General features: G+C 40.8%; 1 protein-coding gene across 7 annotated transcripts in view; it reads left to right on the forward strand.

Annotated features, from left to right (window-relative positions):
- The window catches only part of ttll5 (tubulin tyrosine ligase-like family, member 5), a 54,548-nt gene that overhangs the window by 19,709 nt on the left and 16,149 nt on the right, over positions 1-18,690 (forward strand). For all 7 annotated transcript variants that reach the window (XM_067615275.1, XM_067615274.1, XM_067615280.1 and 4 more), the window contains 15 exons: positions 34-95; positions 2,518-2,609; positions 3,186-3,227; positions 4,168-4,275; positions 4,383-4,474; positions 6,047-6,109; positions 6,746-6,894; positions 7,182-7,425; positions 8,542-8,659; positions 9,055-9,201; positions 9,325-9,416; positions 9,549-9,697; positions 9,975-10,553; positions 10,642-10,829; positions 13,454-13,593. In XM_067615275.1, the coding sequence (XP_067471376.1) occupies positions 34-95; positions 2,518-2,609; positions 3,186-3,227; positions 4,168-4,275; positions 4,383-4,474; positions 6,047-6,109; positions 6,746-6,894; positions 7,182-7,425; positions 8,542-8,659; positions 9,055-9,201; positions 9,325-9,416; positions 9,549-9,697; positions 9,975-10,553; positions 10,642-10,829; positions 13,454-13,593 (2,265 nt within the window). The remainder of the gene's footprint in view (positions 1-33; positions 96-2,517; positions 2,610-3,185; positions 3,228-4,167; positions 4,276-4,382; positions 4,475-6,046; positions 6,110-6,745; positions 6,895-7,181; positions 7,426-8,541; positions 8,660-9,054; positions 9,202-9,324; positions 9,417-9,548; positions 9,698-9,974; positions 10,554-10,641; positions 10,830-13,453; positions 13,594-18,690) is intronic.

Consider the following 18,690-nt stretch of genomic DNA (forward strand, 5'->3'; position numbering starts at 1 on the left):
TTTCATTTTTTTTCTTCTTCTACTTATTTACAGTGATGCGCCCTTGGATCTGAAGATAAAGGCCAGCATGATTGCAGACATGTTCTCGCTTGTGGGTGAGTACATGCTACAACAGTGATTAAAAACAACATCCATTTGATTCCAGGGTTTTGCACCAATGATTGCACGTCATAGACATCCAGGTTATATAATTTAAATGTCCAAATCTTGAGTCATATTATTTACCCTTACATTAGAGCGAAGGAACTTTAAGTAAACAGAAACTACAACAAAACATCATTCTTTTCATATGTCTCTCAAAAAATGATAATATCACAGAAGCAGATGTTGTTAAAAACATATTAAAAGAACTAAAAATGTGGTTTCCTATGAATGAATGAAAGAATTGAGCTGGAACATCTGGATTAAAACAGAAAAATCTTGAAGATATACTGTAGTATCATGGTGATCAGTCATCAGACGGGTCTGAAGGACTCTTAAAATAACTGATCACAACATTAAACTGGTTTAAAGCCACACAAGACCAAATGTCAACAGCCACACTGACGTCAGCATACTCACAATGACAATGCTGCTGGTATATGATTATTATGATCGCCTTCTCACTTCAGCACGTTGCTGTACCAAATTTCATGGCAATCCTTCATTCCAGTCTGGACCAAAGTGGTGAACCAACCCACAGACAGACCAATATTTCCACCCTTATAGCCATGTCGCTACCATGGATAAAATGCATTAATCATTGTAGATTACACAGTTAAAGGATTAGTCATTGCAAAATCATTTACTTGGATTAACAATCTTAATTGTGGAGAGGCCTCCTGGTCAAGAGTCATACTCTTTAGTTATGAGCCTGTAGAAGGTTCCACTGTGTTGGTTTCAGTCAAGTATTTCTGAATTTCCCTTTTCACCTCTTTTTTTTTTCACTAACTGTGAAGGCCTAGATGCTTGTTGGCCTTTCTTGTAACCAGCAGGTTTCAAGCTGGTGGAGACAGTCGTCTATTGTTAAATGTTTAATATTTTCCTACATTCCACCAGTTGAGTTTGCGCAAACTACCAAAAATAGCTGTATGGCTTCATGATGGGAGCTCCAGTGTTGAGAGAATAAACCACAGCCTTCATTAATTAACATTAAATGACTTGCGGACAAAATTGTCAAGGAAGGCCTTAGCTGTTTTGTAGTCATTAAGCTTTCTTGAGAAACTGGATCCTACATGTCAAACTAAAGCAATCGCAAGCATGAAGACATGAAAAATGCCTAGCCCAAGGCAGAGATAAACACTGTTTATACAACAGTGTTTGCAGAAGAGAAAGAGATGTGTCTCTGTTATGTCTCCACCCCTCTTAATTATTGAATTCTCATGCAGAAGAAGAGCTTGAAAATATTTTGTGATATCCAGGTTTATCTCATATTCTGCCCACTACCAACGGTGCACATATACAATCCGAAAGTTCATCTTTTACCTTGTAGATGCTACTATACGTATAGTAAAAAAACAAATTTCCCTGTCTCTTGATGATTCAACTTTACTTAATCATCTACTTTAACTTTCTAGCCACTCGCAGTATACATGGAGCCCACTGATTTGCAGGCGTCAATCTCAACTGGCACCGAACCATTAAGTCTGTCTGTGGTCTGGGCCTAATGATATTAAAAGAATGGCTATTGTGCGTGTGCATGCACATATGCGTGCGTGCTATAGCCTAGGCCATGCTGTGGCTTGAAACCCTCCCCTCCGGCTCATTAAATGAAAGAGTAGAATAATAAATTGCCAGTTATCTTTGGACTGAGACATTACTGCGGGTCTGGGGAAAATGAGCAGTGGCATGTAAAACACAGCACATCTATTATGTAGCAAACAAACTAAGTCGCTGTAGGCTGATAACACTTGGGTCGCATCCCAGACCTGTATATAATGACAGCATTCCATTAGCATTCATTTTCCGCCTGTGTGTAGCTGTCAGCTCCGTGTCGCTCCATGTTTGTAATAATTGCTGTGTTTAGGTAAGAGCGCGGCAGGGGCCTGATTCCTACCTGACGGCTTGGATGAGGCAACACAAATAGCTTCGAGCTCTGAGCCGTCAATAGACTTCATCCAACTCGAGTGTGACTGCAGACATATTTCTCTAACGTCTCACTTTTACCGCTAGCTAGTTTCGAGGGAGTGTGGGAATTAATAAACAGAGGATCATAGATTGAAATCTTATTGACAGAGTGGAAATGTAAACATTTTTCCCACCCTTATAAACTACCAGTGAGATGCACTTAAGCAAGGCAGTGATGCACAACAGGAGGCTGTGTTTATATTTATTAGAATTCATGAAAGCATCATATTGTTAAAGACACTTTTTATTTACATGTTTTATTTCTTTCTTGCCACACGTTCCGCGTTGATTTCTTGCACAAACACTGAAGATCTGATGCAATAAACAGACTACAGGTCATGGGAATGAGTATCATATTTTAAACCTGATGTCACTGATATACCACTTTATGGCTGATTTTTGTCCCTGCAGGCTTTGTGTGTCAGGACCCCCTGTCGAGGCAGCCGCGCTCTGAGCGAGTCACCCTCGACCCCAGCCTCAAGCACCCGGCCCAAAGAACACAGGTATTGGACGCTCACATACACACACACACACACACACATATACACATAAACACAGTGCGAACAGCCAAGCCAAGTGTTGCACTCACTTACCTCTCCTTGTGAAACATTCCCATTCTTGTTTTGGTCTTTCTTTTGCTTACAGTACATTCCTGCCACTGTCATTGAGCTCTTCTCATCCCCTCATGGAAAATTTACTGTAATGCAAAACAACTGCTAATGTAATTACACTGTTTGAGTGACATCAGTTTGTAAGTGCTGCACTCTGTGGCTTATTGTTTTATCATTTCTAATCAAGTGACTAATGCTCTCACTGGGCCTTGTTGGCTAATGATGCCACAGCAGCTAATGCACTTGGCTCCCTCCACTCGACTACTGCACCCAGATTTGGCCTAGGATGTGCTGGAGGGAGATTACTACATCAGACAGATTTCTGCTCCACCTTATGTTGTGTAAAAGGCCTGTTTAGACATACAGTAACAATGTCTCATTGTTGCGTGTTGATGCAGTAGGAATACGTGTGCAACAGTTATTCTGACGTTCACCTGCAACTCACTGTCTTCACCCATTGCCTCTTAGAAACCTTTTTCTGCACCGACAGGCACTGCTCACACCAGAGTGGTAAGTTTTCTTCTGACTCATCCATATTAATCATCCTTTGCCTTGTCCTTTTGCAATTCCCTGATGCCTGTTACATTACCGGTAAGAAATTGCTTACTCCTTTTTGCTCATTTGATTATGTAGCTTTACTATTTCTCATAGTGACAGACAAATGGCTTATATCGATTCCTAATGCCGTATTTTAATAGATTTCTCATTACATTAGCAAAGTGGCCTGCTTTAGCAAATGCTGCAATGCACCACTTAGCTCAAAAGTTCAGAAAGTTTGCTTTGTAGAGTCTCAGTTACACAGACATACCTAAAACAAGCCAGACTCTAAAGCAGGCTTGTCATAGAGGCTGCTGAAGAACTCCAGGGGCCTACAGAGAACCTGTCCTCTTCCTTTACTCTGATTGGGGCAACAGTTGAGGCGAGGGTTTAGGCCTTGTCACTTTTTGGCTGCCTTTGTATCCCCCCCAGCCGCATCAGACAAATTAAATGTAATCCCCCCTGCTATTTAGATGACAAATTCTGTATGTGATCCTGTGGGGTTGTTGCCCGCTGTCTGGCCCCGAGTTCTAACCTGTGTGCCAGAGTTGTCAATCACAGCCTGGTAGTGAATGCAGAAGAATGCCAACTCGTATCAAAAAATGCTCCATTAATGTGACAGGGAGAAAAGAAGAGAAGGGAGATTCTTTTTGGGTGTTCAGGATATCTTTTTCACATTTTCCATCTATAAATGAGAAATATGCTTCAGATCTGTAAATAATTGTCAGTGACAGATGACTTTTTTTTAAACAATAATTTAAGAATTGCAACTATTCAGACAACCTTTGAGCATATTTAAATTCAAACTTTTTTTTTAACTTTTGCAAGTATTTGTGTTGGAAAGATGAATGGTAATACATGGTTTGTATTAGTTAATATTACTGATATTATCTCTACTCTTTTCCCCCGCTAGCGGCAGAGGCCTGCATCAGCTGGTAACTCAGAAACAGAGGGGATGAAAGACAAGCTGGGAGCTAAACAAGGCCATGGAGACAGCACTCTGAGCTTAACTGCTGAAGAGGTACAGTCTTAATAATGGCAGTGTGACATACTGTGTGTGATACACTTTAAATACAACAGATTGTTAAACTGAATAAACACAGACTCTGTTTTCTTTCACTGATATAGATTAAAGTGCTTAGGAGGATAAAGGAAGAGTATGAGAGACGAGGGGGCTTCATCAGAATCTTCCCCACCGCAGAAACATGGGAGCTCTATGGGTAAGATGAACTAGAAAGAAGAGACTGATCACTTATAATCCAGCTACTACTCTTGACTGTCACTAATTGAACCACCAGACTAATGCCTGCCATGCACTAGAAGGCTTTGAAAAGACTGTTAAAAGACTGAAGTCTGACACCCTCTCACATCTGAAGACAATGGGTCAAATCCACAAAGAATGGATCGCACCCGCTAATAGTACCGTCAATTGTGGAGCACTTGTTCTACCCCGAGAGACAGAGTGTGCACGCAGTTAACACCAACTATCGCTAATAACTCCACCTTTATTGTGTGTGGCAATTAGCGCTGGTCTTTGTGAATTGGACTGTTTTTGCAATGAGGCTTATTTGCATAGAAAGGGGCCAATTTTGCGCCAAATATATGAATATTACCTATTTTACATTCATGCAAATGGCACAGGCGCACACGATTTGCTTAGCAGCGCAATTTGAGGGTGCTTTGTGAATTACACACTATCTTTTTATCTCATTTACACAGGTTTAGTGTCCGCAAAAGCCACGCAATCCTTTTGTGGATTTGGCCCAATATGTTATAATTTTGCAGAGATCAGGGGATCTTGCAGGGTCACTATTTGCAAGACTACAACTAGATTCCTTTTGAGATTATTTCCCATCCTGCTCCTGGTGGAAATTTACAAGAAGAAAAACTGTTGAACAATGGAGCAGAAACAGAAGCAGCTTTTGGCCACAGCTGCCCCTGTGTGTGCAGTGGTTTGTTCTGAAAAATCTGCCAAAAAAGAAAAAAAAAAAAAAAAGAGTAGACACCGCAGAATGTGGACATGACCCCGGTTGAGAGAACGGGGGACAGCAAGGATGCACCTCCCTGGAGTCCCCGCCGTGTTTACTATCTAACTGGTGTGCTGCTTCCTGTTTGGTGCTGGAGAGAGCGCACCTATTGGTTGTTGACAATGTTCACGTCATTGAACTTCACCATTAGCATGAGCCAAGACTAAAAAAACTTCAGATAATATTAAACATGTTTGATTTTATTGGAACATCAAGACGTGAAAAAGACTGACTTAAGACAGCTTGGACTGAGTTTTATGACCACCTTACACCAAACGATTGAGACGACGGGAGCACGCCAAAACTCTAGCAACTCACATGATTTTATTCCGACATGGAAATTTGCCTGCGACAGTGAAATCACTTGAAAAGTCGTTTGGTGTAAGTTGTAGCTACAGAGTTGCTAATCATTAGTTGTCAGAAGGTATTTGCAGAGCTCTTTATATTTTTTTTCCAACCACTGCTTTATGTTGAAATTCCCCTATTTAAGAGGAAATCCATTTTTGTGCTTACAATTCATATTCCTATAGGAGGATTTGTTGCTTGATAGATAGACGGCTCTCTTAGCAGCAGGGATTTTGTGGCATCTTTAAAAGCAAATTATTGAGCGGTCTTGGAAATTAAAGTTTAATAGCAGCTGCTCCCAGAGTAGCTATATCACAGAAGCCTCATTTTAACACATTTGCCGCAAATAAGGAGGTTGAGGCTCATTCGGGACCCTGCCTTTATGATTATTGTAATTTGCTTATTATCTTCTTCTCTCAGTGGATATCTGGAGTCCAAGACATCAATGAACTACATGTTGGCAAACAGACTTTTCCATGGAAGGTAAGCGTTTCCATTGTGGTCGGGATTGGGGAATAAATCTCTCCATCAGTTTGTGGAAACGGTTGGATTCTAACGTGGCGTTTGTTTTGTCTTTCGATTGGATAGGTGAGAGGAACAGCTGACAAGACGTTGCGCAGTCAACTTTTCCAGCGCGCCCAATGTCTATGTGGCATAGTGGCGTCGATTTGAGGGCAGGAGGGGAAAGACAGTTATAGATGAACTCTGCCTCTTTATTGAACCACATTTTTGTTATTGTAATACAACATGCATTTATGTTATTTAAATCAGTCTGGGCTTTCATGTATAACCACTGCTTTGACTGTTTCACAATATTGTCTGGAGATTTGAACCCCAACTAAGCCCATCTAAGATTTTTCCATATTCCTTTGGTAGCCAGATTAGGGAGACGGTTGTTGCTGCAAGACCTCAGTTGCTGTTATTATTTGACATTTATACTCTCTCCTTTGGATCGTCACTGTCTGTCACGTCAACTTCTGGACAAACCACTCAACCACACTAATCTTTCACAGAACTGGCTTCAGTTAAAGTTAAAAGTTTGTTGATGATACGCATATGAATCATTCTTATTGTTGTTGTCATTACGATTGAGTTGACACATCTTGTTCTGCCTCTCAGGAATGTGAACGGGAATGTGCAGCTGCAGGTGGACACAGTCCACGGCTATCACGTTGTCCAGTACGAGAGGAAGCTGCTGTCTCTGGAGGCACGTAAGAGGAGACAGCGCCACCTGACTCATCGCTCTGCTGCAGGGAAGAAGAAATCGGGTAGGCCTGATGGATCCTGCTTCAGCTCAGGAAACTGCTTTAATTCTCATCTGAAACTAAAGAGAGTGTAGCTAAGTAGGACAGCATTGCACGCTAATGCACTTTTGGTTCCAATAAATATCTCCCTTGTGTCACAGTAAGGTTAGCCAAATATGACTCTGAATGAGTTCATTTCATTGCAGCAACAATACAGTAAAAAGCCTATTTTGAGTGTATGTGGGTATTTTATCCAAAATGCCAGTCATGTGGCTGACATTTGTCTTTTCTTGCAATGCTGCATAACTCAGGGAAGGAATCCAAGGCCTCCCCGACTGAGAGCAGCGGTCTGGAGGGAGAGGAGTGCGCTCAGGAGGAAGGAGAGGAGGTGAAACAAGTTTTCGAACCAGTCTCACAGAAGGCTTTGGTAGCAGAGCAAAGAAAACAAGTGGCCACATCACTGGAGCGCTCTCACAGTGAGACTCTGTCCAGCTCGGAGGCAGCCAGGCCCAGAGTCAACCTGCTCAACATCCTTCAGCAGGGGTGGGACCTCAGGTCAGTCTGTATTCTGGGCTGTTGCTCACATTGGCAGCTCTTTCATCATCCTCCCCTTATTCCATTTACTTTTTACTCACTTTACCCTCCTTCCCTCTTTTAAAGGGAGACATGTGAAGGGTGTGCTCCCACCAAAGGAGTGTCCCAATTCCTCACCACAGGTTGGGACACTGCCTGTGACTTGGTGGGTCATTGCTAGGGTCAACAAATTTTGTTTGTCATATTTATATAGAAACAGTTTTACCCCCTTAAAACCACTATTTAACTTTTTGTGCTTTGCTGAAGACATTGTTTTATTTGGACTGACTATAATCTTCTGTCTGCAAAAGTAGTCTGCAAAATAAATGTGTTTTTTTTTCTAGCAGTAGCAAAAACTTGACTTTTACCCAAGTGAAGAGTAACGGGAGTTGTGATAAGATGATATGAAAAACATTATGAATGTTTTCAAATTTGGCAGAGGATGGAAACATTTCAATGTTAATATATTCCTTAATTTGAATAAAGAGGACTAAACATTGTCTGACATACACCACACTTTACATACTGCTATACTTAAGGGCAACAAAAGACTGCAAGTCTCCTGTCGATTTTTTAGTGTGCCTGAAATTATAATTTGAGGAGGAATACAATAACAAGTCTGAATTTGTAGAAAATTCCTCTGCTTGCCAGGACTGTACATGAAGCTGGGAAATTATAGTACAGCATATCATTGTTTGTGTTTGACAGCTTTTTCCAAAACATTTTTTTTTTCAACTACAATGTTCTGACAGTATCATCTCCAGGCTCACCTGGGCCATGGAGACAGTTTATCATTTTGATAGCGGCACAGGACAAGATACACTGTGTTTCAACAACTGTTGGCTGAAAGTGATACATACCTGTTTTTGTTTTCTGTCTTTGTGGATGATATGTTAGCAAATGGAATGAGTGCGACTGCTTGTTCTTTCTGCTGTAACACCTGTATCACAGATTCCAAAGCAACAAAGCAGTTGTTACTGTCAGTTTCAAAAGACCTAGCTTGAGGACGTGGTTAATAAAAATTGCTTTACCTTTGCAGTTCTGCTTTGTGATGCTTTTTTTCTCTCTCTCTCTTCTGCCTCTGCCTCTCCTCTCTAGTAAAGTGCAGGCTCGGATGGCCTTTTCCTCTTACCTGCAGCGAGTCCAGCAGAGACTGTTGGCGGAGAGCAGGGCCAACAGCATCCCAGCTTGGCCAGATAAGGACAATGACCAAATGGTATAACTGATTTTTTTTTTTCTTTTTTCAAAATCTCCTTTTCATAATAAATGGACAGGAGTGGAATAACCCTGGAGCACTGTTTCCCTTGCCAGATTTCTCCTTATCATTACTCTGTTACTCATCTGTACTCTGGCTGTAGCTGAGTTGTGTTCAAGGCATTTGTAGCTACTTCGGAGGAAAACATGGTCTCTGATTGGAAAGTCATCATCATTGACCTCAAACCTCTTGGGAAAATCAATCTGAACCCAAGCCAATCTGCAGACCATTGAATTCAAAGGTTTAGGAGAACTCTGTGACAGCTTGAATTAGCGCAACAGGGTGAATCAGTGCTTCAGGGAAGTTATAATAAAATATTTTGCATATTCTGTATGTGTTTTTTTATGTCTGTACAGGAGTTAGTGATTCGCTTCCTGAGAAGAGCAGCCAGTAACCTTCAACAAGACATAAAGGTGGTCCTGCCCAGTCGCCAGTTACCACTCCAAGACCGCAGACGCATTCTGTCCCACCAGTTAGGAGAGTTTATTCACTGTTACAACAAGGTACCAAGTTCCCAGACTCTGGTTTTACCCAAGAATTACAATTTTTAAGAGGTGATTCAAACAAAGAAGACGCTGTGGTATTTCTATTCAAACAAGCTCTGTTGTTCTTTCTTATCTTTTCAGGAAACTGAACATATGGTAAAAAAACAGGAGAATAGCAAAGAGGAGCATTGTGTGAACGCCAGTGTATTTCAAGAGTACATCACAGCAGCGAGGTTAGTGAATTGGCAAGCTCACTTGCCATTGTTCAGCGCTTGGCTCTTTACTGCTCTTGTTATATATGCTACTGACTGAAGAGTGATCTCAATCTGCAATATACATTTATCTTTTTTTTTTTTTTTTAACAGTGAAAATGATCTGGAGGAAGTACTGACATTCTACACACAGAAAAATAAATCAGCCACCGTCTTCCTAGGAACAAAAGACAGGAGTGTTAAGAAAGACTTTCATGAAATAAATGCCTCAGGAGAGCCAGGCAACTGTGAGAATTCCAAAAGTGAGTTCCATCCATGTTTTTTCTTTTTCATATTTCTCTTACTGTAGGTCTGGTTTGTGTTTCATATTTTATCATTCAAACACGGTAAACAGGAATTTTGATGTTTAGATTTTTAAATCCAAAAAAAGTAAAGGGAAAAAAGATTGAGTCATCCAGGGTGAAGAAAAGGTCAGCTTCAAACGATTAGTACTCATTGGGGAAAAACAAATGTGTGTCAGAGCCATGGAATGGCTAACTGATGATAAAGGAGCTCTGGCTTCTTTCCTCCTTTGAACAGCTCTGCCTGTGGCCAAAGAGGATTCCAGCGCCTCAGAATCCTCGCTCTCCGCTGGGAAAATCAGCAGTGACCCAGACATCAAGGCCACTGAAAGTCAGCCTTCTGTCCGTTTGTTGCCCGAAGACCAACAAGCAGCAGTTAGAGCTGCTAAAACCCAGCCAGAGGTTCAGGCCTCTCAGCACTGCTCCAGCTTTCCTGTGACTTTGGATTGCACCCATATTCATTTGCAGCACTGCTCTCCCGCCCCGACATCCCTGCCTCTTCACTGTCCGCCACCGCCGCCTCCCCCTCAGCCACCTTCCTATGCGCAGTCCTTGGCGAAATCTCAGTTCTGCCAGTCCGAGACTCTCTCTGACCTCCCTGCATACACCTCCGCCCCGGTGGTCACACAGCCCCAAAGAGCGATGTGGACAGCTGTTTCCACTGGCCATAACACAGCGTCTACAGGCCAACCAACCCAGGTGCTCAGGAGGATCCCGTCCTTTACCTCATCCACGTCCAGCTCTGCAGCCTCCTCCATCCCAAGTGCCATGCACATCTATAGCCAGAGGCTCTCCAGACCCACCTCTGCAGGCCAGGGTAAAATTACTTTTCTACATTACTGTCTTGATATAGAGTTTATTCCCATGTTTGTACATTTGTTGTATGTTTTTTTTCTTTATATCAGTGATCAAAAGGAGCAGTTCCAGTAAGCTGAAGTCAAACTCAGTGGGGACCTTCAAGGAATTGAACTCTCTGTCCGCTCAGGCCCAGTCGAACCAGCAGGCCTTCATCTCAGCCCTGCAAAAGCTGGCTGACAAGCAGGTTGCTCGCCACTATGCCAGCTCCAGTAACATCAACCTGCTGACACAACACGTGAGTTCATTATGTTTCCAACCTCTATAAACCAGTGAGCCAACAGGAGCAGGAAGTTTCACTGTGTTCAGCTAAGAAACTATGTTGAGTTATTAAACAATTGTAAACTGATCTCTGTGGTGCTTCATGTAAGGAAGAAGAATCTGGCCCTCTGCAGTAGTCTCTCACTGTGAGGTCCCTGATATTTCTCTTTGTTGATGCATAAACCTGGCTTGACCCCATGCTGATTGGCGTCATCTAGCTGCTCATTCATTCAACAGACCTGTTGGAGCCGGAGGGTCTGCTGCCTCGTACAGCGCACCTTCTTCCTTCAGCCCTCGGCTCGCCTGTAGTCTGTGGGCTGGGGTTGGTGTGGGGGTGGGTCTGGAACTGGGGTTTGAAGCTGGCTGGCCTAAACAGTGGTGAGCCGCATCAAGCCTCAGCTCTGTGTGAGGTCTCATTATCAGATGCACCATGGGGGAGTGATTTCTGTTGATACTTAACAAGCAGCCACTTTTTTGTGGTAATTGATGCTTATAAATAGAGGAATGTGGCAAATTGGCACCGAGCAGGGGAGCGCCAGCTTCGTTGGCTCACCACCTTCGTTGGATCACTACCTTCTCCTATATTCCCCAAAGGTTTGTCGTTCGGTGTGGGGAGCCCCTCAACCTTTCCTCCTCCCTCCTCCTCCCTCTTCCTCCCTACTCCCTCCTCCTCCTCCTCCTCCTCCTCTTCTGCCTCACTGGATTTTTTTCTGTCAGAGTTTCTTGTGATGGCACCAGACCACACAGACTGCAGTTTTGTGGCTTCCTTTTGACTGTACATTATTCTGTCTATCTGAAAGGTGTTTGCTATATTTCCTATGAATAGTTAATCCAGGGCATGGCAGCTGTTTATTTTGCAGAGTAAAACAGGCCAGTGTTTTGCACTCAAAGGCTCAGAGTACATTTTGTTTTTTTAAAGGCTCAGATTAGAAGTCATTAAATCACTTGCTGAACTAAATGGAGAACTCCGTAAACACGAACAACACCCTGTTGCACTAACCCTAAAGTTTTAGTAATTACTCACTCTCATGCAAGGTTGTATATACAAATTAGAAACTGAAATTCACTTACAATAAACTAAATATACTTTTACACTGTGATACATAGATATTAAGATGAATCCTCTCAGTGTGTGTGTTTGTGCTTCTGTTAGTGTCCAGGACATTACATCCTCCTAAAACTGAATATTCTGCCTGTGTGTTGTATATTCGAACATAACCTACCATGATGGGACATTATGGCAATTATATACATTGCAGGATTGGAGTTGTGCCAAAGAACTATTTATTGTCGTAGACATATACAGCCCAAATCACCGTAATGTTGCGCTAACAACAACAGTCACTTTTGGATAGACAACTGGTGGTTGATTTTAATTGCGGAGATATGTGAAATTGGCAAACTTGTTTGTTTCTGTTGTCATTTTCCGCCGTAACTATAACTTTTGAAGATATAAACACATTAAACACGGTGGTCCGACCTATCTGACGTAACGTTAGCCTAGTTAACGCAACGCCAACAATCTCAAATAAGTTTTTTCTTTGATGCTGAAAATCAAATGAGGCATAAAGCCTACTTGTCACAAAATGCTTCACACAAATTCGGTCATGAAGTTCATGCTGCCAGGTTTTCCCAACTGCTGACACTGTAAGCCTCTGTCTTTTCGACTGACACAAGCATTTGGATCTCCTCCCTTTTCAGACGCTGAATCCAGAGCTGTCTTGGAAATCTGAAAAATCCAAACCCCTCTCCACTCTTTAATGTTACTCGGCAGCCCCATACACAACAAGACTTAACCATTTTCTTTTCAGTTGAGAGAACATTTCTCAGTTGTTCCTCACCCCCGTTTGCTCCTTGCCATTAAAGTGTATGTACGTGATGCAGGGGTTTTCTACCTGGAAGTTATTGTAAACAAACAAAATTTTGATCTCCTGACATCATATGTATGACATTTCGTCCTCAAGCCCAAGCGGTGTTGGCACCAACGTGTGTGTTTTCATTTCCTCCCACTCTCGTCCTGAGTAATGGATAGTCATGACCACAGTAGGTGCAGTAGACAAGCATTATATGTGATTCTAGTTGACACGCTGACACGTTTTTCATGTACTAAAAGGCTTGGCAGCTTCACAATTTTTCACATTGGGGATTTAATGCTATACAGGAGGAAATAAAGTAAACAAAACGCCACAGCGGTGTGATTAATTCTACCATTAGATTTCAACACAGTAAATGATTCCCAGGGTAGAATAGAGCGGCACAGAGGGGCAGTTGCTACAGTAGTGCTGATGTGGCTGTAAACAGATTTGGCAAGTCATGATAACTGATTCTGTTAGGCATGGAGGAGGGGGAGGGGACCACCTGGGTTTAGTGCTGAGCGGAGACTAGCTCTGCCATGTGCTGTGTGTACATTTCACACAGCCCCCAGATGCAAGAGATTGAAGTGGTCGATGCAGGGAGGAACACAATATGAGCACTTATTTATCAAACATAGCAAGAAGGATGATTGAAGTGACTTGATTGAACATTGATTTTGTTAGTGAATGACAATTAAAATTAAATTGGTTTGAGTTAAATTGTCTTTTAAACTCTTTCTGCTTACAGTTGACAAACCTGAACCTGGCCAACAGGATGCTGAACAGAGAGAGCCTCACTCTGAACCCTAAGATGCGACACACTACTGCTACGACCCAAGGACCAGTGAAAGCTGTTCACTCTGGAATGGATCTACTTAGCAGCACTGGGTGAGTCCAAAGAAATGACACTTTGAGGCCTTTAGGTTTTATTTTTTTAAATATGCAATGTATAAATTCTTATTTTGAATATTGGAAATAAGGTAAAAAAGTGGATTTCAATTAATACTTTTTTGCAGCTTTTTTTTTTTTTTTTTTTTACTTTTTTTTCACTTAGTGGTCTATGCATAATCAACAAGAGAACCTTGTTTACACAATTTTTGGGTGCATGGGGACATAATATCCAACTGAAAATCAGTTTGAACTACTCTGCTTTTTTTTTATTCTGAAAAATTTTTTTTTGTGTAAATCATAAAACATGAAAATGATGAATCTTCTGTGTTTAAGACACACATGACCTCCATATAAGAAGGAGAAAGGTATCATATGTACAACATCTTAGTATACTTTTATTGTTGGAAAGTACCACACACACCACACCTTTGCTTACTTAAAATAGCTCCAGTACCCCATTTGGTCAAATTTCTCACAATTGTGCTCACATGTACTATTTTTTTGGCCTCCCCTGAGGCTGCAGAGAAGGAATAGTGTGTTACAGACTCAATGGGATTCATTGCCAAGGTAAACAGCATATCTCTCTTCTGAGAGCTTTGAGTTTGAGATGCTGTGCTGATCTACACTGACACACACGTTGGAGTCAGTACACAGAACCATTCTTGTTTTTCAGAATCAGTGATGAGGCCCGAAGGGTTAAAATACTGTTTTACTTTAGGGACGGTGCTTTTTCATTCTTACCACTTTGCAGAGCGATAGATACGTATGAAAGATTCAGAGGAGCTGCTCAGGTATCAACTATTATTCACTTTGTCTAAATTAATGTCCTGAGGATTTTCTGTGTAATCAACTTTACACAAGTTTTTACGGTAGACACTTAGATTGTGGTAGTCTATTTGGTCACACTCAATAGAATCTAAAGACTTTTTTAATGGTCTCTGACGAGTTTTTAGATTGAAGATTGTTAGTCTTTGGAAAAGGATTGCAGAGTGCCAACACCCCTCTGGGCAGGCTAGTTCAATACGTGCTTGGAAATTGGAGTTTTGTTCTTTTTTTTAATTGTGCTTTGTGGAGCTACGTAGCAGTGGAACTGACTGCTCACTGCCGGGGGAGTGTGCGAAGCATGCTGGCAGCTTAAAACATTGCTTTGGAAGGGTCGTGGAGGCAGCGGTGGTGGGGAGGGGGCAATATCAACACCCACATAGTTTGTCTGCTCCAAGGCTCTCGCCTCTGCAACCATAGAAACCCCCTACCCCCAACCCCCCTCCCCACCTACACTTGGGCTGATGGTTTGTGCCAAACATACTGAAACTGTTAAGCACACTGGCTCTTTAAGCAACCACAGGGGTGAAGTATGATGGGTTTCAAAGAGTAGCACTGGTCTTTGAAGTGCCGCTGTCAGGATCTACCAGGTATGCTGCATCAGCACTCTTGAGAGCTGCTGCCTCACTCCAGTGTGCTGACAACCAGTCGGCTTTCAACCATACTTCACGTCCTCATACACCCACAGTTAACTTTGTGATCATTTCCGGTGTTGGACCTACTGCTACATTTATGATGATATTCATTCAGTGCACTTGCGAAATGATGGAAGCATTTTAAAACACTCAACAGACTGTGAGACTTCTAGACTACAGTCAAGGAGACAAGTTCAAAAGCAACAGTTTAATGTATTTGGTGAGGTTGGTTTGGTTCTCATAAAGCCAATTTGTTATTAATAATGTTTGAAGTTGGTATTTTTTTACCATGACTAATTATTTTTGCTCCACTTTGAAAAAAAAATTAGTTTTTTTTTTTTCTTCTAGTAAGCAAGTAAATTGTGGTTTGAGTTTGTTATGGAGCTCCAAGTTTGTGTTTTTTACTGTCAACAGCAGATCCTGGTTGGTCTTCCCATTGTGTGTTTGTCATGTGAACACTCATTTATGTGTCTTGAGCTGCATTAGCGCCACGGCCACAGAAATTGTCTCCCCGTTTCCTCCTCGCTATACGTACAAATGACTGCAAAACCATCATCTCTTCTCTATGTTCATTCCAGCACAACTGAGAAAGACCACAACCCTGCTTATTCAGGGTATTTTTAGTCCTGTTCAATACTTTGTCAGATTGTTGTTTGACTTGGTCGGATTTTGTAAGGACATACCATTCCAAAGGATTTTTATGACAGCCCATTTGCTGAACCAACAACCCAACTAATCAGAAAAACTCTGGTGAAAATTTAAAACTTCTTTGATGGCGGACAAAGTCCCACAAAATTGGTTTGATGTCTCTCTTCCTTCAAATTTAAAGGAAGAGACGTTTTTATTCACATTGATTGGAGCCAGATGTTGTAATAGGAAGGAGGAGAATGGATTTAGGTTATTTAGTGGATACGCACACCTTAACAGTGATACCCAGTCCCTCAATGTGCAGTATTATTACATGCATGTAGGGCTGCAAGTGAGTATTTTTACTATCAAGTAATCTAGATTAATTAAATAATTAATTTATTTCTTTTCCCTTTAAAAAGTAGTGAAATATGTCCGTCATGTTTTTTTTTTATAAATATGCCCACGGTGAAATCTTCAAAATAATTGTTTTGTCTGACCAACAGTCCAAAGATATTAAAGCCCTCCTCCACTCAAAAATTGCTTATTGTTACGTGACTTGGATGTTTGAGGTTCACTGTGCAGAATGATGTATGTGCAGAGTTTTGATTGTTTCAGTGTCAAACTGAACTGAAGGGGGAGAGAAAACAGGCAAGCTACTTGCTACTTGCTAGACAACTAAAGCAACAAAGCTCCTGTAATGTAATACCAGCAATTAAGAAAGGTGATACAATAGTTTCTTCAACAAAGGAAATGAACAAGGTCCTACAACAGCTTTATAAAGAACTATACACACTGGACATCAATCCCAAACAAAAGGGAACTGACAGGTTTTTTTCCCCTAACATTAATCTGCATAGATTGTCATCCAAACAGGTTGAAATATTAGATAGCCCAGTAACAAAGAATGAAACCAGGAATGCTGTGTCATACATGAAAGCAGTGATGTCACATGGCCTTGTATATAGATATCCTGGCACCAATATTATAAGAGATATAAAATGAGGCTTTTACATTAGGACTCTTACTTACATACTCTTCCCCCGACATTCAACAAGGCCTTAATATCAGTAATACCTAAAAAAAGATAGAGATACAACAAACCCCTCTAATTCTCGACCTTTAAGTCTGATTAACCTGGATCGCGAGATTTTAACTAAGATCTTGGCCCTACGCCTGGAAGAGGCATTACCAAGCATTATACATCCTGATCAAGCAGGATTTAGGAAAAATAGGTCATCAACAGACAAGATTATTACATTTGATTTGGTTGAATCGGACAGAAAAAGACGCTCTCACCTGATGCCGAGAAGTTTTTACCAAGTTCAGTGGGAGTTTTTATTTGCAGCCTTGTCACATTTTGGATTTCGACCAACTTTAATTAACTGGATTAAAACATTATACAAGAACCCAAAGGCAGTGGTGATAACCAATGGCGTAATCTCACCTCTATTTAACCTTACTAGAGCTACTCGGCAGGGATTGTGCTTTGTCACCGTTATTGTTCAATATCGCATTGGCACCAGTGGCTATTGCCATCAAAGCAAACGCAAATATTAGGGGGCTGGAAGGAGCACAAATTGTTATTGTATGTGGACAATATTTTGATGCTAGTAAAAAAAACCCACATTGAATTCAGTACCACATTTAATGGACACAATACAATCTTACTCCAAATAATCAGGATATTAAATTAATTGGACAAAATCAGAAGCTATGCCTATATCTTGATTATGTAATGCAAATTTATGAAATTTAATTAAATTTTGGCTTTAAATGGATGCCAAAAGAAATGAAATACTTGGGAATCCAACCAAGCTGGGATGTGGAGGAAATGCCTACATTAAGTTTTGAACCAGTGTTACAAAAAAATTAAACTAATTTAGATAAAGTGGGGAAACTTACACTTACATTATGGAGGAAGATTAATGTAATAAAAATTGTGGGTGCACCATAATTCAATTATGTACGTATGATGTTACCAGTTACTATATCTCCTCAGATTTTTAAACAATATGATACAATAATTAAATACTTTTTAAGGGAGGGGAAAAAACCCAGGATTAAACTTAGGAAAATGTTTTCTCCAAGGGACAAAGGAGGCTTAGAGTTACCAGATTCAAGATTACACTGTATTTCCTTAGAAATGGCCAAAATAGTCAAAGACTGGAATAAATATAACCAGTTAGAGTGAGTTACTATTGAAAATAAGCTGTCATTCCTATTTACTCCTATTGATAAATTAAATAGTGTTCACATAATGTATTGACTCTTTCCAAAGAGATCTGGACCAAGATACCTAAATTGTATAAATTATCATATTCTAAACTATCATTATATTCTTCTACTCTTACTTACTATTCCTCCTCATGGCATAACTCTATGATTAGCATTGGAAAGACACCAGTATATTGGAAGAAGTGGCATGTTAACAGGCTATGTAGTATTGCTGATTTATATGAAGAGGGTGTGTTTATGTCATACTCTGACATCATAAGAAAATGTAATCTTAAGTGAAAAAAACATTTTTGTAAGTATGTACAAATCAGGAACTGTATTACCTCCAGGATTCACTACAAAGATGGAAACCAAATTCATGGACTATTTCACACTATTTCAGTGCCATCAAGCTTCTGTATTTTACAGAACAACCAACCAACTGCTCAGTGTAAGAGCTTAAAAATACTGTGGGAGAAAGATTTTGGATGTGTGATGGAGGAGGAGGATTGGCTGAAAATTATGTCCAACAATGGGAAATACATAAGGGAAGCTAAAGGGGAATTCACCCAATATAGAATAATACACAGATATTATTGGACACTACTAAGACTCAATAGAACGGGTTTAATAAATAGGAGTTTGTGTTGGAAATGTCACAACAAGAAAGACACAGGCACTTTGTTACGCTGCATTTGGGAATGCCCAATTAATCAACCCTTCTGGGGAACAACTTTGGAATATCTGGGCAATTGGTGGGGAAGGAAATTACCACTATCTCCAAGATTATGTT

The sequence above is a fragment of the Thunnus thynnus genome, chromosome 16 (genome assembly GCF_963924715.1).
Source record: "Thunnus thynnus chromosome 16, fThuThy2.1, whole genome shotgun sequence".
Taxonomy (NCBI): domain Eukaryota; kingdom Metazoa; phylum Chordata; class Actinopteri; order Scombriformes; family Scombridae; genus Thunnus; species Thunnus thynnus.